Source organism: Pinus tabuliformis, chromosome Q (assembly GCF_031772625.1).
Source record: "Pinus tabuliformis cultivar Carrire ecotype Pingquan chromosome Q, CPIR1, whole genome shotgun sequence".
NCBI lineage: Eukaryota > Viridiplantae > Streptophyta > Pinopsida > Pinales > Pinaceae > Pinus > Pinus tabuliformis.
Window position 1 is genome coordinate 203,204,538 of NC_142296.1, and position 22,909 is coordinate 203,227,446.

Below are 22,909 nucleotides of genomic sequence, written 5' to 3' on the forward strand. Positions count from 1 at the left end.
CGATGGAGACAAAGAAACTGGGGTATCTACTTCAGGTTATGCTATGAGTCTTGGATCAGGAGTTGTCTCCTGGAGATCATGCAAACAATTAGTTCCAGCAAATTCCACAACAGAGGCAGAATATGTGGCAACAGCTGAGGCAACAAAAGAAATTGTGTGGCTCAGGAAAATTTTGGAAGATTTGCAGGTAAAACAAGTACATTCAACTCCACTCATGATTGACAACACCTCTGCAATAAAGTTGGCCAAGAACCCAAAGTTCCATGATCGAACGAAGCACATCAATACAAAATACCATCTGATTCGACATCATGTTGAGGCCAAGACAATCCATCTACGCCATTGTTCCACTAATGAGCAGATTGCAGACATCTTCACCAAAGCGTTTGGAAGAGAAAAGTTTGAAAGGTTCAGAACAATGCTTGGACTCACCAACATCCCTTCAGATTAAAGGGGGGAATGTTGACACCTAATCATTGGGATTGGGTGAACACTTGTAAATAATGTAAATAGTAAATAATGGAAAATGAAGAGTCATCGGGAGGTGAAGCCCAAGAGTCACTCCCTCATGTATATAACCATGAGTAATCTTAATGAATAAACAAAATTCATTTGAGGAGTTACCTCCTGCCCTGACAATATACACACTTGTCATCATTTTATGGCTTGAATGTCCATCTTCTTGGATGACCTATCTTATGGTTGATGCTACATGGCTTATTTGACTCATCCTTCCTTGGATCTAACACATTGCACTTATGTTAAGTAATTTTGAGTAGAGCGCTTTTAGCATATGTTTCTAACGTGAAATAACCCATTATTCCATGGATCTAGTTGATTGCATGCTTGTAGAGAGTGGTTGCACTTTGTATATTGAGCTCGGAGGAACTATTGCACACTTCTCTATGCCTTAGCATTGAGTGCTCCATCTCTTAAGGCCTCATTACATGCCTTCTCATGATGAGGAGAAGGTGTTAGTTTCTAAACCTAGCACTTGACAATTAATTCCTAACAGATTATTGAATAAAAGCACAACTAGGTTCTTAACAAAATATTCAACAGAAGCAATTATAAGGATCTTAATCACAATGACACAAACAAATTTCTACCCAACAACTTTTTCATTAAAAAATCCAAACTTATGTGGGCTCCCGTCCTGGGATAATGGCCCACCTAAGAAAAGACAAAATTAAATAACCTAGATCTAATCCAACAAATCTAGCATAGATCGATGCTCGATCTCCTCTATAGATCTAGATCTCCACTCCCTCTAACCCAACACACCACCCACTGAGAGGTTGCTATGAATCTTATGTTGTTGTTGTGTGTCTATCTCCTCTACTCAACATTGCTTTTATAACTTTACACTAAGCTAAATCCCTAACCCTAACCTTAATCTCAAAGTGGTTAACAGCCAAGATTAGATCTTGTCTCACTTGAGATCAATGGCTAAGATCAAAACTTACTAAAGTAAATTACTTTAGTTTTCCTAAGTTTTTTTTAGCTCAATAAGCAAACATATTAATGTGTTTTTTCCTAAGTTAGACTTAGGCTAAGTTACATCAACAAATTGTTCACACTTGAGCAAGTTTTCTAAGGAGAATGTGCGCAAATTCTGCATGCCTAGACACAAACCTGTGCAAAAGTACCTACCCAAGCTACAAAAATCAATAGAAGGATGTCCACTGGAGGGGGTTACTTTGCACATTTCCATGTTATATTAGATAAGGTATCCACGTATGAAGGTTGTTTATGATTCATTGATAGGACATTTCACTTGGAGATCTCGCACTTTGTATATTTGGAGTGTTGGCATGGTTCATGCCATATTTTAAGAAAACATCCACCTTGGAGGAGCTTTGTTACACCCTTGTTCATGATTGGAGGACATCTCACCTTACAGAGAGACACATCCACTCTTGGAGTGTTTTACTTGGTCATTGTGCTCTTTTCTATGATATCCATGAGGATGCTTCACATTGAAGAGGTCTAGGAGGATCCAAACCCTCGATCTATCTTTTCATTCCATATTTTGAGGATGTTAGTTACGGGAGTGCTAAACTTGGAGGCTTTTGGAGGCTAGACATTGGAGCTATTGCATGGTCTTATTTAATGGACACGTCCTACCTTCATGGAGCATTCTTTATTCAAGATTTGTACATTTTTCATGACCACTTGTTATTTTAGTAGTTGGAGGATATTGTTTCTTTACTCCTCACTCAAATAGATCTACGATTTTGGGTAGTTGATATTATTATTTTATCATAGATGAAGATGGAGCTAAAGCCTACATAAGGGTTTGCTTTCTTCATTATTTCTCTTCGTTGGATATGTGAGGATTCTATCCTCTTTAAGCTTTGTTGAATATCTTTTTCGAAGGCTTAGATGAAAGTTCAAGGGTTATTGCTTAACCATATGTGAAGCTATATTTTGTTTCTAATTGTTTTTCGTGGATGCTACAACTTGTTTGAAAAGAGTTTATTATGAGTGGCCATATGGAAGATTATATTTACCACAATTGGAAGGCTTTAATGTGAAAGTTCTACTCCTCTAAATATGCTTTGATATCATACTTTTGAATGCATTAGCTTGCTTCTATCAAATAATTGTTGCTAGTTCACTAATTCATTTTAGGGCACACCATTGGCACTTGTAAAGGGCCCTCCAAGTACATTTCTTCATCATTTAACAAGTCATATATAACAATTTTGTGTCTTAATCATTCATAGATTGACTTCTTGACTCCATTTTCCCAATATTGGATAGGCACTAATCCATTATCCTCCATGACCCCTTATCCTCCATCTCTTCACATCACCTTGAGGCTCCATGTCATAGCCTAAGCAATCCTATTTATTAGGAGTAGCCCCCTTGTATTGTGTTACCCACTAAAAGTAGGTAACCCCATAGGAGAAAATTTTCCCCTATCATCTCTTCCAACCAGCCAACCAATAGCCCCTGACAGCCACTACTAGTCGATGACAATGTGCCATTCATATCTCCGCCGCCTGCATCAATCATGTTCCTATCAAAAGGTACTTTATTCAATTTTCAAACAGGTGCTTATGCTTCTTTGTATTTGGGCATGTGAAATGGATTATTGGGTAACCTAGAAGAGAAAGCGGCTTTTGACCAAGATCTTGTTCCCTCCCTTAAATGGGGGATTAATTCTCAATCCTAGTCTAGTAAGACCTCCCTTAATGGCCCAATGGGTATAAGAGGGGCACTACTCGGCAAGCCCTGATTGAGATACCGTAGCCTTATCTATCCATGTTCCATACTTACCACTTTCCATCTTACACTACAAGCCCCTATTCCACCTCCATTCTTTGGGTGCAATTTGTTGAGAAACCAATATGCTAGTAAATTAGGGTAGATTCCTCTTTCTTGATAATTACTAGTGAATGTATGTTGGTTTTTATGACTTTTATTATGTCTTCTTCATCAAGCAATTACCAAAACATAAAGTACATGAGGATCACAAAAGACAAAGAACACAAGATGTAGGCTCCAAGCCAAGGCAAAACCCCATGATTATTACAACAAGTATGATACAAAGGGAGGAGGAAAGGGTGCACGCATAGATCTGATCAACACCCTGAAAATCAAGTTCGCATGCTACATTATTGCAGGAAAGCTAATACGTCATTTTTCCAAGAATGAGTGCACGATGGATACAATTTCAGTTGCGGAGCACTGTGTAGAAGGCGCCTAGCTGAATTGGTGTGCTTTCCTTCTCCAGGTATTGTTCTAAGCTTGTGAAGATGTCTACAAGTGGGGGACTGATTTCATTAATGGGTACCTTGTTGTTGCTCTGGCAATGTGGAAATTGTGCCTACCAGAGAGTCGGGAGTTGGCTCCCAAAATGGAAGACTAGCCTCTTGCCCTCAGGGTACGCGCCCCAGAAAACCTTGGGGACCCAAGCAGCAAGGAAATAAACAAGGCTTCCTTCAATGGTTGGTACAAGAAAATGTTGGAAGTCGTCAAGGCTGCAAAAAGGGTTCGAGGTCACTGCTTGATGAATACTCGTCAGAAATTTGGTTTGGAGCTAGTTATGGCAGCATTTGGATAAGGTTGCACTGTGTTCACCCCCACACCTTCCAGATGCGGCCCCAGAATTTTATGTTGACCGCCGAAGCATTCCACACAGAGGTCTTTTCATGGCTAAGAATTGCAGGGGAGATTCGAGAAGGCAAGCACATCTATTTCTTCGAAGGGATGGTACCCCAGCCACTACCGAGAGAAATAGTTGCAGATTCCAAAAAGTGCTTGGCCAAGGAGGAGCTACAACTGGTCATCAAACAGTTGAAGAAACAAATGAGCTCCTCGAAGGAAACCATCGCCAACATCGGAGTCTCTACAGGATCTTTTTCCACCTTTGTTGAGTTTCAAGGTTCAAGACAACAGAATCCTCTGATTACTGCTCCTCTAGTTGCTACACTATTGGTAGTAGGACCCCATTCACAGTCCAAGCCTACCATCCCAAAACCCCGTGGTTCAAAAGCTACAAAACCTCTCGTTGGGGCCAGAAAGCGGCTATCAATCCTTGCTAGCCACATTGTAGATCTCACACTTCACGAACCCCAATCCCATACCGCCTCGCCCATCATTGAAGAAATTCCACCCTCCACTTCAGTTGCATCACCTGGGTCGCGCAACCCATCACCGCATACAACATCCACATCTGCGACCATTTCAAACACTATACCCTCTAGGACATTGTTGCGAACGGAGATGGACATGGAGGTTGACTCTATTGTCCAGTCCATCAGAGCAGTCCCCAATGCAGAAGTCATCACCACTTCCATAATGTCTTTATTACTAGAGACTATTAGAATAATGTTATTTTAGTGTTTGATGCTCATTTATGTATTTTATTCGGATAAGATCGTCAGTGATCTTATTAGCAGTTTCTTATTAGAAACTTGTTGTTTCTGTTTCTTAGTAGAAACTTGTTGTTTCTGTAAATACATTTGTATTATTTATTGAGCTTCATTCCTCATTGTAAATCAATTCAATCCATTCATTAATTATGGTATCAGAGCTCGGGTATTTTTTTCAAAATAATTTTTCATTGTTTGAAAAATTTCGTGCTTCATTTCGAAATTGCTCTCTAGGAATCTGAAATTTTTTTATTGGGCGTCACAGTCTGCCAGTCGTCGTGGATGAGCACCAAGAGCATCGAATCACGCCCCGCATTTGCCAAAGTTGTTCTGCTCGTAACGAAACACTTGCCACCCACATTCAATTTCACCATGTCCCGTGATGACTTCATCCCGATTTTTTGTCCCTCAGCCTCCCCGAGATCCTGAATTGAAGCGAACGATTTCTGCAAGGGTGAACAATCTCGTCGCTAATTCGCACTTGTGTTTTTTATCGCAGGCTTTCACAAGGACCGACTTTAGTGTTTTCTTGTGGCTGGAAAATTGATTCGTTCGGCTGTAATCTGTAAATTTTTATGGTGTGTGCAGTCTCTTGAAATCCACCTGGGCGAGCCTTCCTTTGTTGCCTATCTGACGTTGTGTTTTTTTTTGGTTGGAAATGGTTCGTATTTGTGCCCAGAGTCTTCCCATCAGATCCCGTTTGTTGCTTCCTCTCTTGTTCTGCAGGTTTTCGCACGCCAAGTTCTTGAATTTCTGCCCCTGTCTCGATCAACTGCAGGACGAAGATCTGCTGACAGCGGCCTCGGCTTTGCGTCATCTCCACACATTTATTCTCGGACACCCGGAGCTGCCACAGGAAAAGCTCACGGACGAGGGATTTTCCGGTTTCGTCAAGAGTTGTCCCCGTCTACGTCACGTCGCGTTATGCGACGTCGCCAATTTACGGGACGTCGGCATACGCTTATTGACTCGACATTGCCACGACCTAATTGCATTCTTTCTTGTGACGAATTGACCTTTCTGTAGCAAAATTGAGTGATATTTTGGGCAACTTTAGAGGGCATTTCCTGAGGCAGTTTGGCCTTCCCTGAGGTAGATTTGGAGCAATTTGTTTGCAGGTTTGTTGGGGACAGTTTGATTTATTGGATTTGCAGCCAAATTGGAAGATATTCTGAGGAATTTGGGGCCGCAGGGCTGCAGACCCATCTGGCTGAAATCTAAGACAGCAGCAAAGGAATTTTTTGTGGTTAATCGACTAGTCAGCAGCAAGATTTGTGGGCACCAGACGCTCAGTTAAGTAGTGGGAAACGTGCATATGGCCTCGCTAACCAACCTGATGTTGGAAGGCAGTCAACGCTTTAATGGCACCAATTATAACATCTGGAAACAAAGAATGTTGACCATTTTTGAATATAGGCGTCTTGACCAGCTCGTTTTGGGCAAAGAGCTCAGTCCTGGTACACCTGGTGCAGATCAAGATAAGTTTGATGATTGAAATCGAGAGGCTGTTATGCTTCTCAAACTCTCTGTGACTGATGATCAATTACCACAGATTCCTTCCGGCAAGACAACTGCCGAAATCTGGCAACATTTGAAGGAATTGCACGAGACATCCGACAAGAGCAGAGCTTTCTTTCTAAAGAATCAGTTGTTCTCCATCATGATGGACGAATGTATGTCTTTACAAGAACATCTTAAGAAGATTAAAGACATTCGAGATCAGCGCGAAGCCATTGGTCAGACCATGGAGGAAGAAGATATGGTAGTCATCACTTTGAAAATTCTATCAAAACCTTATGAGCACTTCATAGAAACACTCAACATTACCTCCACTAATGTTGATCTGAAGTTTCCGGAGTTATGCACCAAACTCCTATAGCAGGATCGTTGGAAACAGCAGTTTGGTAGTGGTGGAAAATGCTTTTGCTGCCAAATATCAGTCCTCTCAGTCCTTTTAGCAGAAAGGTTCTTCTCAGCCTTTTGATCCTGCTAAGAAGAAAAATGTGCAGTGTCATTATTGTCACAAGTTTGGCCACATGAAGAAAGATTGCCGACAGAGGATTGCTTCTGAACAGAAGAAGCAGGGAGGGTCTCATCAGAAAGTGAATGTTGCAGAACATTCCGAGCAGAAGGAATCTGCCTTTTACGCCTTTATGGCTAAGAGGTCCTCAGATCATGCCCCGTCTTCTGCCTGGTACATTGACTCTGGTGCATCACGTCATTTCTCTCACAAGCATGACTGGTTTATTGACTTCTCATCCTTCAGTGATTCCGTGGTATTTGACAGAGGTGAGGAGTACACATTGGTTGGCAAAGGTACAGTTCAGATCCAATCCGATGGGCGCACACTCATCTTCCTGAATGTGTACTATGTTCCTGGTATGGAACTTAATCTGCTGTCTATCAGCCAGATTATGAGGAACTCTCCTCAGATCGATGTGGTGTTCAATGCGCATAAGTGCTCCATTATTGACAGGGAAACTTGTCTTATGGTTGCTGTTGACCTAGAGGATCATGGCCTATATAGGCTTCTTGACACTGGTGATTCTCCAGAAGTGGCTCTAGCAGCTTGTGTTTCTCCCATCAGCACTCGGTGGCATCAGAGATATGGGCATCTAAACATTTAGTATCTCTCTCAGCTATCTCGGGAGGGACTTGTCTCAGGGTTACCTGATATTCAGACTCAGCGTTTGGGAGTGTGCGGCGCCTATCAAGCTGGCAAGCAACATCGGTCTTCATTCAAGGATGGAGAATCTTGGCCTGCATCTAAGGTACTCCAGTTAATTCATGCTGATATTTGTGGTCCTATGAATACATTTTCAGTTACTAGTTACAAATTTTTTTGCTTATTATAGATGACTTCAGTAGAAAGATGTGGGTGTACTTTCTAAAACATAAATCTAATGTATTTAGTATCTTTCAGAAGTTTAAGTCCTTAGTTGAAAAAGAGCCTGGCTATAATATCATAACTCTTAGGACAGATAACGGGGGGGAATTTTGTTCTTTTGCTTTCTCCAACTTCTGTGATACCCATGGCATCAAACACCAGTTAACAACACCCTACACTCCTCAGCAGAACAGTGTTGTCGAACGTCGCAACCGTACGGTTGTTGAAATGGCTCATTCCATGTTACAACACAGGAGTGTTCCGAACAAATTTTGGGCTGAAGCAGTGTTTACTGTTGTCTATCTTCTTAACCGATCACCTACTCAGGTTGTTAAGGGGAAGACTCCAGAAGAGGTTTGGTCTGGCCGTAAGCCTAAGATCAGTCACCTCAAAGTGTTTGGCTCAGTTGTATATGTTTGGATTCCAGCTGCTAAGCGCTCTAAGTTGGATTCCAAAAGCCAAAAACTCATGATGACAGGGTACAGTGATCACCACAAGGCCTATAGGTTGATAGATATAGACACTGATCGTCGTATCTTCAGTCGGGACGTAGTATTTGATGAAGACAAATGGTTCTTTTAGTCCTCTCCTTCTGAGCAGTGTTCTGAGGATCAGCCTCACAGTGTTCTTCTTCCGTTAGGTCCACCTAATGGGAGGGATGATGCAGCATCAGTATTTGATGATGCACTACCTGAGTTCCCTCCGGAAAATAATCCTCCTCTTGCTGCTCCTGTTGTTCTTGAGCCTCCTCCACCTACTCCAAATATTGGTTCTTCTACTCTTCGGCCTAAATGGTGGGCTAAAACTATTGGTGATCTCTAGGATAATGAGCTCCTTGAAGATAGAACTTCCAGAAATAAGAGCAAACAACAGCCTACAGTAAATTTTGCTCTTATGGCTAACCTACATAGTGTTTTTGAGCCTCAAACCTATTCAGAGGCTAAGCGTATATCTGAGTGGGAACAAGCTATGGAAGCTAAATTCCAGAGTCTTCAGAAGAATCACACTTGGACCCTTTCTGATCTTCCTGCAAGGAAGAAGCCCATTAGCTGCAAATGGGTGTATAAAGTGAAATACAAAGTTGACAGAACCCTAGACAAGTATAAGGCTCACCTTGTTGCTCGAGGGTTCTTACAGAAGGAAGGCATAGACTATGAGGAGACCTTTGCTCCTACAGCTAAGATGAGTACCATACGGCTCGTCCTTGCCTTAGCAGCTCAGTTCAATTGGAAGGTCCATCAGATGGATGTAAAGAGTGCTTTTCTGAATGGTGACTTACAGGAAGAAGTCTACATGACACAGCCTCCAGGATTCAAGGTTGCCGGTCAAGAACAGAAAGTCTGTAGATTAGTCAAAGAACTCTATGGTCTGAAACAAGCCCCTCAGGCTTGGTACATGAAAATTGATAAGTACCTAACAGATCATGGCTTTCAGCGGAGTCCATCTGATGCAAACCTGTATATCAAACATACTGGTGATGATATTATGTTTGTAGTTGTCTATGTGGATGACCTTATCATTACTGGCAGTTCAGCACATTTGATCCATGGGATCAAACATGATTTGCAACACTTTTGATATGACAGATTTGGGACTTCTTCATTACTGCTTGGGGGTTGAAGTCTGGCAGACTGAGAACAACATCTTTCTCTCTCAATCCAAGTATGCCAGAAGTCTTGCGGACAGGTTCAGAATGCAGGATTGCAAACCTGACATGACTCCTATGGAACCAGGGCTCAAACTTTCAGCTCAGTCATCCTTACCACTTGTGGATGAATCTTTATTCAGGCAATTAGTGGGCAACCTCATCTACCTTACTGCCACTAGACCTAATATCAGTTTTGCAGTGAGCTACATTTCACGCTTCATGACAGCTCTTAAGGCTGATCATTGGATAGCAGCGAAGCATGTGCTGCGGTATGTGAGTGGCACTCCTGATTATGGACTTCTGTACACTCGGAGTTCAGATCCTACACTCAGTGGTTACACAGATTCCGACTGGGCAGGTTCGGTTGATGACCATAAATCTACAGCCGGGTGTGTGTTTAGTCTGGGATCTGGTGTTGTCACATGGACCAGTAAGAAGCAGTAGGCAGTGGCTCTCTCCTCGACAAAAGCAACGTATCGGGGAGAAGTTAAGGCATCTTGTGAGCCAGTTTGGCTTCGACGTATGCTTGCGGATATGCATGTTTCCAAGGTAGGTCCTACTCCCTTGTTCTGTGATAATCAAGGAGTGCTCAAACTCACCAAGAATCTAGTCTTCCATGAACAAACAAAACATGTGGAAACCCATTGTCATTACATTCAACAGCTTGTTGAAGACGGATCCATTCAGTTGTTGTATGTTCCCACAACGGAGCAGCCAGCAGACATCTTCACCAAGCCCCTTGGTCCTCATAAGTTTGTAAAATTCAGAGGGTCTATAGGTGTTGTAAATAGATTGAGCCTTAAGGGAGGGTATTAGAATAATGCTATTTTAGTGTTTAATGCTCATTTATGTATTTTATTCGGATAAGATCGCCTGTGATCTTATTAGCAGTTTCTTATTAGAAACTTGATGTTTTTGTTTCTTAGTAGAAACTTGTTGTTTTTGTAAATACATTTGTATTATTTATTGAGCTTCATTGCTCATTGTAAATCAATTCAATCCATTCATTGATTAGAGACAGGTCCACTACTGAGCACGTGACCAATCATTACCCAGCCACTAACCACCACTATCAACCCAATATCATTACCCCTTCATTTGTTTCTTTCAATTCCAACCATCCCTGTTTCCATCCAAACCACTCCTCCATCGAATGAACCTTCACAGCAGGCTACCTCTCCCCACAAACACTCAGAAAAGTCTATCGCCAGTGGACAACCCTTGCAGAGTTGGTTTCCAGAACACTCCACTATGCATTAGGATGATTTCCAGGGCTGGTCCTCAACCCAATTATTTAATTTTATTCAGCTAGCCACACAAAGAGTCGCAGCGCTGCACAATATTTAACTACCAAGCATGAACAGCAACAGTAACAAATTGTCGCACTCACAATAGAACGTGATCAACTCCTCCAAGATAAGCAACAACTTCAAGGGCAGCTAGAGCAGATCACTGCAAAATTCCATGATTTAATATCTGCCAACTGGGAACTCAAGCAAACCCTCGCTACTACAAGAAGTGTGTTGCCGGACCCTGCCACGGCATATGCAACTAAAATAGAACAGAAGATGGCTAATGCAACTACCCTAGAAGACTCCATTGTCAATGTTGCGAATGTTGCCTACACTTTCCTGCAACAAGTTCACGACTAGTCGGGTCGCCTTGCGAAGAAGAACCAACCGGTATACCCCGTCCCCAACCGGGTCAATCGAATCCTCAAGGATGTTGGGAATACCAAAGACAAAGACCAACATAAGACGATCAGGGCATAGATAGACACTCTGGAGACCCACATTTAGCATATAGAAGATGAGTCAACCAAAACAAAGCAAGTACTCTGAGACCTCCGGCCGTCGGCTCAAACGCACCTAGCGACACTACAACAGCTAAGTGATGACATCAATGCCCAGTGGATTTCTTTGGTGATGACACAATCGGCCCAACTGACGTCCGACGCTACATCTACATTCCTCGGACAGGGAGCTGCAATCCAAGAATATGGCAGGCAACGCTCAATAAATAAGCCCAATTTCGCCAGGCAACCATTGCTTCTTTCCCTGGGTTGGGGCCTTTGTTTAAAGAAACCAGCCAATCGAAGCATCAGCAACAGCACCAACAACGGAAGCATCAGCAACAACACCAACAGCAGAAGCATCAGCAACACTGACGTCGCCGAAGGAAGATTGACTCGAGGATGAGTCAATAAACTATGGTCGAGGTTTGTTGGGGCCTTTGTTTTCTGAGGAATTCAGAAGTTTTGGAGAGAAATAAAAAGGCTAGCGACAAGTGGCGAAAATGGCCATTGGAGAGTTGCAAGAATAACAGCCGGGAAAAAGGAAGGAACTGGTAGAAGACTGGCAGTTATGGAGGGACAACGGGAAGGAGCAGATACAGCCAAGTGGGAAAAGGGCAAGGACAACCGCAAAATAGAGATAGCCGAGCAAGGGAGAAGGCATAGATCCTGAGAAGGAACTGGCAGTCTAGGATGGTGCACAGAGAGAAGGAAGAACAAGTCAAAAGGCAGAAAGGAGAACCGAGAATGTGGTTGATGTTGTTGTCATTGTTGTTGCGGAGCTATGAGAACCGCTCTGTATCTGTCATTCCATAAGCTTATGTATTGTTCTGTCTAGAGTCTTGTATGTTGAGAAAGAGGCCTTGAGCCTGATGTAATGTATTCACCACTCAGATTAATGATGAAGATTGTTATTGGGACCATCGTGTGTTAGTTGCATGTTATTCTAGTTCTTTAAAATTTTTATGTATGCGCATATTTAAGTAGTCTCTCTGTTACAGCATGTATGGCCTGTTATGATCTGACTTCCTTGTAGAATGATTCAGTGTTCTCTGCTTCTTGATTCTCTAATATGATTCTCCCCGGTACTAAATTTCAACCCCCATCTAACTAAGGTAACGGCATGCCTCGAGTGAGACTCCTTACCCATTCTAGGTAAGGTGAAAATGTCGGCGTTGTGCTAGACTACAGCAGAGCCTTGTTGGCCCCTGCGCCCGAACCCAGGGTCTCAACCCTGTTGCTATTTCTATGCCAACACTTGGCCTTAAAGGGGCCGAATTAGGTCAAGAGAAAAAGAAATGAAATTTATGGATGAAAGTTAAATTGATCACCTACAAGGAAGGCCAGTGCCTATCTCCTTAGGAGAATGGAGTCTCTGAGTTGATTAGATAGCTAAAAGTTGCTAAGGAGGAAGGATAATCAATGCCCTAGCAAGCTAGCACCAAAAACCCTAGCAATTACCTATGCAATGGATCAAGAAGTTTCATGGGAGAGCTAATCAAAGTTCACCACTAAGATTATCATTCACACATTACTCATAAGTGAATAATGACATCTAGATTCTATCCAATAGATTTTCAATAAATTAGGGCACAATAGAAAACTCTAGATTCAGTATATTCCATATATTAGACATAAAGAAAAGATTTATCTAACAAAATGCTCACTTACAAGATAACATGCATGAAATTCCATCCATTGATCCAAGACAATAGCTCCAAAGACAAGTGAGTAGCTCCAAATATCAAAATGCATTCATAGATCCGATTTCTTCCACAAGAGAAAGAGGTTGAAATTCTCCTAAGAGAGGCCAAAATATCCAAGTCCAAGTGATGATGAATTACAAATGATTCCTCTCCTATACTTATATGAGGAGGACTAATGTCTATTTTAGCCTAAAGCCCCTAAAACAATAAAATTATGTCACAATGACAAGTTAGTTCACAAGCCGGCCTACTAGCTTATGCAAAAACATAAAATCTACCCACACGTGAGAGCCGCAGGGCAATTATTGTTGATGTCATCCATGTGTAAGCTCTTTTAGGACATGTGTTGAGGGCTTAGGGTGCCAAGTGCGGTGTAGAAGCCCTCTAAAATCATGATGTCAAGGTTGGCCTTCACATTTCTATCAAAAGCTCTCTGCGGGTCCCAAATTGCATCTTGGGGGTCAAAATGTGGTCTCATGGGTCTCCAAATAGTCAAAATGTCCATCTTTGCTCGAACATTGAGGCCCTCCAAGGTGGTGCTAACCAACCCGTGTCGCTAAAAGGTCAAACAATCTTCATCTGGGTCTTGGATCAGCAGTTATACCTCTCGAAATGCTAAGGTCAACCTAGGGGCATGCTGGGTCCAAGTGCATCATCCCAAAAGTAATCAAATGTAAGGCAAAGTGGCAAGAAGTTGAGGGTGTTGGTGTGCCCATGAGTGCATGTAATGCTTTGTTGTTGCTTGGAGTCCCATGGCTCTGAACGCTTCACCTGTGGGTGTCAATATGCTTTCTTTGAAGTCCTAGTCCCAGTTAAGGTGCCCAAGTTTTGATGGAACTATCTATGATCACATCATAAAGTCCAGTGCAAGCAACCAATCATTAGGTACAATAATCATTTATGCATCTGCGTGAACCAAGCTTGGGCTCTTTAACACTTCATACAAGGTTTCTTTTCCAAATTTGGGGTCTTGAACTCGTAATAGTGTTTCCTCCCTAGGTAGGAGTGGCTAATGGACCATCCTATTAGGTGATTCCAACCCCTAAGGGAAGTAGCAATTCCTCAGTCCACCCTTCAATTGATAGGTGTCAGTGAACAATAATGATGAAACAGAAGGGAGAAGACTTCATGGCCAAGTGCCATGGTCAAAGGGACTAGCATGATGGGGATCCACATCCTGAGTGTACAGATGTGAGGAGGGAGCAATCGTGGATGCATGAGTTACCAACTCAGTGTTTGCTTTTTCACCCCTCTTGTGCACCTTTTACTTTTGTGGTCAGTTTCAGGCATAATATGATTATGCTCTCAAATGCAAGACAACTAATGATTGTGAAGGTGTATGAGCAAATGGATAGCATGCTAAACCAAAAAAGAGGACAACATTGAGTAGAGAGATGTGATCTTTTATGATTGTATACATAAACATGGTGTCAAAAGGTAGGATGAATTGAACATTTCACTCCATGCCCTAACATATGATCATACACCCAAATATTGTTCTCCATCTCAGTTCACCTAACCAGCACCTAGGGTTGGGGTTACAAGAAAACCACACATAGATCCAAAGGTACAGAAGTAAATGTTTGCATTATACAAGTTGGTTCTTGGTGATAAGGAGTATGCTCAAGTACAAAGCAAACTGCGCAAATACATCAATGAACATGAAATATTTGATAATCTGCATGCAACAAAAGATTAAGATAGGTTGAATCCTATCAAATGGTGGAACATGTATAGCCCCTCTACCACAAACATGCATAAGTCAACAATGAGGTCCTTTTTACAGGTCATGAACACTTTTTTTGCAAAGAGATGCTAAAGCACCGATATCTTTATTAAACAACATGAATGGTAGACTAGGCAACAAAGCTTGGTTTATGTGCACTACAACTTGAGGTTGCTGTCCCATTATTGTGAGGTGTTGAAGAATGATAGAACATATACAACTTGGGACAACAATCTAGAGGAGCTAATTAGGAGGATGAAGTCACAGCTTTAGAGCAACTGGAGGTCAAAATTTTCAATCATTGGACTCATGACAGTGATTATGCAGCAGCAAATGAGATAGCACCCCCATCCACCACCATTGTCAACACTAGCAGGTTTCCAGATGCAGTAGCTTTAGCAACACAACCTCCAGCGTCACATAAGGGCTGTGTAGTTCATAGTTGGGCTCCATGACCATTTCCACCTACTCTTAGTTCTATTGTTTCTAGATCATGGGAAAATAAATTAGAAGCTTCTTGTAGTAAGAGGAAGGCTTAGTAGATAGTAGAATTATTTGCAATTTTTTGTTTGGAATGTATTTTCTATAACTTTAGTCCCTTGTCTTTATTATGGTTTATTTTGTAACATTATATGATAGTTTAAGTTTGAACTTTCAACTATTGAGTGCACATTACAACTCTTTGGTCATGAATATGATGCTTTATTTCATTTCACGGTTGATGTTATATGTTATAGTTTGTTAATGTGAAACATGAAGGTTCATATTATGGATGATCATTTAATGTCAATGTTATAAGTCATAACTCCTAGATGCTTGATGTTATACATGTACTAAATGGTTGATGTTTTAATGATCATCGTTACTCAAGTAGTTAAATCCCTGTTTTCATATCTCTGCAACTAATTTGACCTTCTGCATGCTTGTTTTGCATATATACACATCAAAATATATATATATATAAACACCTCAAAACACTTCACTCCTGTAAGCTTGTGAGAATTGGTGTTTCACTCTCCCACTCCCAACAGTGTAGGTTGAGAGGTAATCTTTAGTTGGTCAAATACATGATTATTCCACCTTTCCCTTCTTGATCTCTAAGTCAATATTAAGGTGGAATATCAGTGCAATGGTGGTTAAGATCAATGTTGAAAAAGTCAGCATCAGGAATAAATCAGCAAGGGTCCGAAAAATGAAAAAATCATAAAAGTCGGGAAAAATTTCATTAAGTTACCAATTGGATCCAGATCAGGATTTGCTTGATTTTTGAAAAACCAGGATTCGGATACGGCAAGGAAACAGCGAGCACAATTAATATAAATATTTTTTTATAATAATTTTTTTCAACATATAATTTATATTTACATTTATATTATATAATATTGATATTGTGGTTTAATGGATTAGCTTGAGAGGTTGAGTGATATGATTTGGAAGTGGTATCAAGTCCTTGGACTGGTTGCCTATGTGACATGGTATTATTAATCAATGTCTTCAAATTTATTGAGATTACCACTCATCAACAACGATAAAATTTACAGGTTTTGTGTCCATGCATCTCATGCAAAAATATATAATACTTAATAATTAAAGTAGAATTAATTATTTTATGAAAGTTAAACTATAAACTTATAATATATTAAAAAACTAATCAAACGATAAATAATAATAATTTAATAAAATAACTTTATATGAATTAGATATTAAGCTTGTAATATATTAAAAAATAAAAGTTTAATATAAGTTATAATTTATAAATTTTAAAACGTGTAAATAACAAATTAATATTTTTAAATAATTAATTTATAATATATGTACAACAGAATAACAAATTTCATATATTTTGAATAATTAACTTATAATATATATAAACAATAAAATTACTTTATGAAGTTATAACTTATAACATTTCTAAAATAATGTAAACAAAATATAACAGATATATAAAGTTATAGTTAAATTAATGTAAATAAAATATAACATATCCATAAAGTTATAATTAAATTATTGTAAATACAATGTAGTTAAATTAAAGTTATAATTAAATTAAATTATTAATGTAAATAAAATAAAGTCAAATTATAATGTATAACATATCTATAATATAAACCATGTATATGGTTAACCATACATGACGTCAAAGGCTCGCAGCTTATGTAGAGCATACCTTGGCTACTCTGATTAATAATTTCACTGAGGACAGGGAGGACAGGTTTTAAGTTTTAACCAGAGGGGGGAACGAGTGTTGCTTTGATCGTAAAATTCAAGCTCCACCAATCAAAGAAAATTCAAAAACCCCAAGACCAGGGTAATTCGACCAAGTGCGTAGATCCAGTACCCAAAAAACATATTGCCACTCTCATTCATGCATCGTCGACCAGACCAAGTGTATGATGCTTTGTCGGCTTCCAACAAGCAGCTGTCAGATAGCAGCCATTGGGGTTAGAGTACGTGATGCATTGTTGACTTCTAGAAAACAGTCGTCGGGGGTTAAGGCACTGTCGGGATATGTTTCAACTTCCTTTAAAGATTTGTTTTGTGGCGGATGGGATCCAGGTGAATCTGGATCAGAATCTATTTCTGAACGGGGATTCGTGGATTCATTACCTAGGGTTTTGTCGATCCATTACCCAAGGTGGACAGATCTGATAATGCTAAAAATCGGCAAAACATGGCAAAATTTAAAATATATATATACAAAAATATTCATTTTTTTTCCATTGTTTTAAATATATACATCAGAAAAATGCATTGCCATATAAATATAAAATAAATATAAAATAAAAACTAATGTATAAGATGTATAAGAAGTCTAGTGCTACATCACATATCAACAGTGAATCATGTCGGCTCGGAATCTTAACTCAGCCTTAAGAGTAACAATATAACAAATTGTTTCATCATCATAAGTCATCTACAATCAGATTAGGCATAAACTAGTGAGTTCCTCTGCCCCTTTTACTGGAAAAGGTAATGGTTTTTCCACTCAAAAAACTCGCTTTTGTCCTCCTCCTCCACGCCTAGATACCCTTTGCTTCTCCTCAAAGCTCAAAACGCGTCATTGGACATGCAAAATGACCCAATAAAAAACATCAAAAGCCAATTTAACTCACCCTAGCAGCAACACACGATATTTTCCATCAACCCAGGAAAAAATTGCGACTTTCACAATAAAATCGGGAGTTTTTCAAATCAAAAAAATCGCCAATAAAATCGGTGCTCTGAAAAACTCGTGAGTCACTTATTTTATCGGGACCTCTGCAAATTGGTTAAGATAAACTTTTTGTCCCCTAGTGGTCATTAAAATCTTTTTTGATTCACCCTTAGTGGGTGGTTATATCCCACATCAATGGATAGTCGGTGGCCTTTGTCGTCCCACATTTTATAGGGGTTTTGGGGGTAAAAAACTAAACCCCGCTCCTATATATTTGAGGGTTTGTGTCATTTGTAAATTTTTCATGTGAACTACCATAATGTGATTCATTGATTTATTTGGGTATGGAAGATATCAGCCATATCTTTGTGTTTTAGGTTGTTCATGTGATCATTATGTTGAGTCTCTAGCTTCCTGATGGTTGTATTGTTCTAAATATTACATTGTATCAGAGCTGCAAGACTGAGTCACCTAGCCCTGACTGCTTGTGTTGAATTGCATTGCAAAAATCAAATTTTATTTTCTGCAATCCGAGGAGGACAAGAAGGACTAAAGCTCTAAAGGTTGTTCTGTAAAAAGGAGGATTTTGATTTAAGTTTGATTATAGTGCATTTGAGGTCAGGTATTTTGCACATCTGAACTTGCATATAGACTATTGTTTTTTGTTTGTGGTTTGTTTCAAAGATTGGGTTTCAAATTGAACTAGGTTTTTCCGTCATGAACTGCTACAAAAAAAAATCTTGGACTCTTCGAAAATCTGCTTTAGGAATATATTTTGGGTGTTTTTTTGTTATTTCTTTGAGTTGCAACAAGGAAAACATTGAGAGTTGTTTCTTCGTGCCCTATCCCAAATCTGTCCTTTCTGCTTGATAGAAGCTTTCTTTTTCTTCCACGCATGAACTTGTATGATGAGAAAACCCCATGTGGTGTTTGGGGAACTTGTTGAGCGTTTTGAACTCCATGAGTGCATGGTCGTGTTCCTGGTTTGTTTGCTCAGAGAAACCTTAATGATCTTCAACACTCTTGCCTTACTAGCATCTTTGTCAGATCACTTTTAGCTTCAGGATGCTTTTTTCCATCTTCTATGTCATTTTTTGAGACCATCCTTTCGCAGCATTTTGTGATTTGAGTTCTCGTTTTGCCCACTCTTGCATATCCTCTTTTACACTTGGATTTGAGTTTTCTTGTGCTTCTTCAGTAATTCCAAAGATGTTCCTGTGACAGTGTTTTCTGGAGGCTATAGTGCTGAAGCGAGACTCTCAGTTTGCTTCACCAATTCTGAAGAGGTCCATATGAAGTTTTCTTTGGAGGATAAAGTTTCATAGATTGATTCTCCATTGTGAGTTGTTTATGCACCTTGTGACGGTCGAGATGTTGTCAACATTGCCATTATTTTATTCCCTAGCCAATTAAACATCAAGGGGGGTTATTGTAATGTTTATTTGGCCAGAGTTTTTACCACATCTTTCCCAAATGAATATTAAGAGGATGTGGGATGAAATCTTTACTTGGACAATTACATGATCGTTCCATCTGTGCCTTCTTTATCCCCAAGTCAAGCTTAAGGAGGGGTTTGGTGTAATAGCAATTAAGTTCAAGTCTGTGGTCCCTTCATGGTCAGTAAAGTCATTTATGGTTCACCGTTACTTAGAGGTTATAGTCCAGATTGGTGATTAGTAGAGATGGTCTTTGTGGTCCAACATTTTATGTTGAATTGAGGCTTCTGTGATCCATAACAATCATAAGAAGAATTTCGGTGTAAATCACATGTAGAAAACCTTTGTCGACGCGTTTCGAACCAACTAGTGTGGTTCATCGTCAAGACAAGTTGAATGAACAGATCTCGCTTTGCATGTTAAATAGATAGCAGAACATTCTGGACCAATTAACGGCTATAATGACAACGGCTAGATTTGACCAAGAAACGGCTAGTTAACTTAGATAAGGGTTAAAAACTTTATTAAATAAGTTAATATTCTTATTAAAATATGAAATGGATTATTTTATAATTATAAATATATATTAGAATAAGTAAATCATAAAATAAATTAATCTAAAATTGTTAATTATCAAAGTTATTATAAATATTAGTTAGTTATAGAGTAATCTAAAAATAGTTAAATTATATTTTAATCAAAATATAAGCTAAAAGGACATATATTTATAAATATATATTGAAATAAATTAACTTGAATTAATTTTAAATTAATATATATATTAAAATTAATTAATTTTAAATAAATTAATCTAAAATTGTTAGTTATAAAGTTATTATATATCAATATTAGTTAGTTATAAAAGTAACTAAAATTCAACATAAAATGTTGGACCACAAAGACCATCTCTACTAAGCACCAATCTGGACTATAACCTCTAAGTAACGGTGAACCATAAATGACTTTACTGACCATGAAGGGACCACAGACTTGAACTTAATTGCTACTACACCAAACCCCTCCTTAAGCTTGGCTTGGGGATAAAGAAGGCACGGATGGAACGATCATGTAATTGTCCAAAGTAAAGATTTCATCCCACATCCTCTTAATATTCATTTGGGAAAGATGTGGTAAAAACTCTGGCCAAATAAACAATACAATAACCCCCCTTGATGTTTAATTGGCTAGGGAATAAAATAATGGCAATGTTGACAACATCTCGACTGTCACAAGTTGCATATTAACTTATTAAATAAAGTTTTTAACCCTTATCTAAGTCAACTAGCCATTTCCCGGTCAAATCTAGCCGTTGTCATTATAGCCGTTACTTGGTCTAGAATGTTCTGCTATCTATTTAATATGCAAAGCGAGATCTGTTCATTCAACTTGTCCTGATGATGAACCACACTAGTTGGTTTGAAGCGCGTCGACAAAGGTTTTCTATATGTGATTTACGCCGAAATTCTTCTTATAACATTTTATGTGTTTGTGGGTATCTAATCTAAACCCCACTCTATATTCATGGTTTTGCCTCATTTGGAGCCTCATTTGGATTGTGGGTATCTAATCTAAACCCCACTCTATATTCATGGTTTTGCCTCATTTGGAGCCTCATTTGGACTTATCCTATGAAGTATCATAATATGACTCTATTGATTTATTTAGATATTGGGCATACCTGCCATGGAGATGGTCTTTGTCGTCCAACATTTTATGAGTTTGGGGACATCTAAACTAAGCCCCGCTCCTTTGTATTCAAGGTTTTGCCTCATTTGGAATTATCATATTAACTATCATAACGTGATTAATTGATTTATTTAGATATTCAGGATACTTGCCATATCTTTGCCTTTTGGGGTGGTGCATGTGATGATTGTGGAAATTGTACTTTCCTAATGGTTGTAGCATTCTAAACTTGAGCACTCCTTGTACACTACTTCAGAATTATTTCACTAGTGAATTATGAAACACAAATAAAGAAATAAGAAATTGGGAAGAGAATATTTTACCAATAATCCCCGACATTGTGACATGTGGTCGGGAAAAGCACAAATTATAAGGCTTCTCAGGCTTCTCCCACGTTTCCTCCTTAATCTGATCTTTCCAGAGCACAATGTGTTTTTCAAATGAAATTGCAGCTTTCGCACACAAGCCAGGAGATGCAACCCAAGGAATTTCTGCATTGTCTATGCTGCCATGCTCCTGAGGAATCACACAGCTATGATGGATACCAAGGCGGTACCTCAGGCCTGAAGTAGAGCTAAGTGATCCCAAATCTAGTGATATTGACAAAGGTGCATCCCAAGAAGATCCTTGTGTTTGAACATATCGCTCATGCCATGAAGCTTCCATGCATACATCATGACGTCGTAACTGCACTCGTTTCAAAGAGGCATAACTTAATATAGCAGCATTTATAAAAGGTAGTTCCAACACAATTATGGAGGTTAGAAAAAATATTGAAGTACCACAAGGAAGAATGTCCTATACCTGTGGATAAAAGGTATAGAATCATAGATGGTAAGAAACAAAATTATATCCCATCAAGGTAGCCAAAGTGAAATTCTTTAGAGGTCACACAAAACACCAACTCAAAGGGAACAACTAACATAATTCATATATAAATGATTAAAATATCCTTTTATAACGTTCAAAACTCAAATCCCAGGTCATGTCTCAAACCTCAAAAACAAGTGTCGCGACATTTCTGACCAGTCCATATAAGCAGAATAACAGATTTCAAAGCAAAGAACGCTGCAACATAGAAGAGAAGATAACAGCAATACAAAAAATAAAGTGGCTAAGAGAAACACGCAACTCAAAAATACATTATGAGAGAATATATTGCCATAACCATAACCAAATATGAAAGAGAACTCTGCACAGTTAGATTTGTACAGAACCTTGCTTATAGAAAACAGAAAAGGAAAAACGTATTTAACACTTTATCGCACAAAATTAAAACTGTTGAAGAAGCATACCTTGTGACGGACAACAGCCCTAGCACGCCATCCCTTCTCATTACCAGAGTGCTCTGAACTTGCTACCAAATAGGTACGCCTGCCAAACCAGATTTGTGAACAGAACCCTAGCGCGTATAGAGACTGATTGAAAAGATATTTGAATGGATTACTTTGTTCTGAACCTGCAGATGGCTGAACGTTTTTTGATTTGTGTTTCCGAACAGAAATATATTTCTGAACACGAAACTGACCTGTAATAGCAGCCCACCTACATAACATTTTACCAAAGAAAGCAATAAGCAAACTAAATTCATTCAAACTAACTAAAAACATTACTTATTTGGACCAATGAACATTGATTGAAAGAACACAGTTCTGGAGAGTCATGTGCAGACAGTAAAACACTAACAGACATAAAACCAGTCAATCACCAAATTGGCAGACTTGCAACAAAGGAATGCCCCGAACAAACTTGAAAGAATCCCGAGATTATGCAAAAAGGGCATTATACTTTTGAACACATATTACATAAATTGGCTTCCATTGAGAAAGAAAGAAAAGAGTAAGCTTTAAATATTTCTTGCTACCGACTGAACCTTTAAGCTCTAGCATATGTTCAAAACAGTATTCACATTATTAATTTATTCATGAGACTGAAGTCACCAAAAACAAGTGAAGGATGTTCATAGCAGTAGAACCATCTGTGGCAAGAAA

At 39.2% G+C, this 22,909-nt stretch overlaps 1 protein-coding gene across 1 annotated transcript in view; it reads right to left on the reverse strand.

Moving 5' to 3' along the window:
• The window catches only part of LOC149218901 (protein TRIGALACTOSYLDIACYLGLYCEROL 4, chloroplastic-like), a 141,310-nt gene that overhangs the window by 45,187 nt on the left and 73,214 nt on the right, over positions 1–22,909 (reverse strand). Inside the window, exons 2-3 of the mRNA XM_089384173.1 lie at positions 22,214–22,463; positions 21,242–21,605 (exon numbers count right to left, since the gene is read on the reverse strand). Of these exons, the coding sequence (XP_089240299.1) occupies positions 21,242–21,605; positions 22,214–22,463 (614 nt within the window). The remainder of the gene's footprint in view (positions 1–21,241; positions 21,606–22,213; positions 22,464–22,909) is intronic.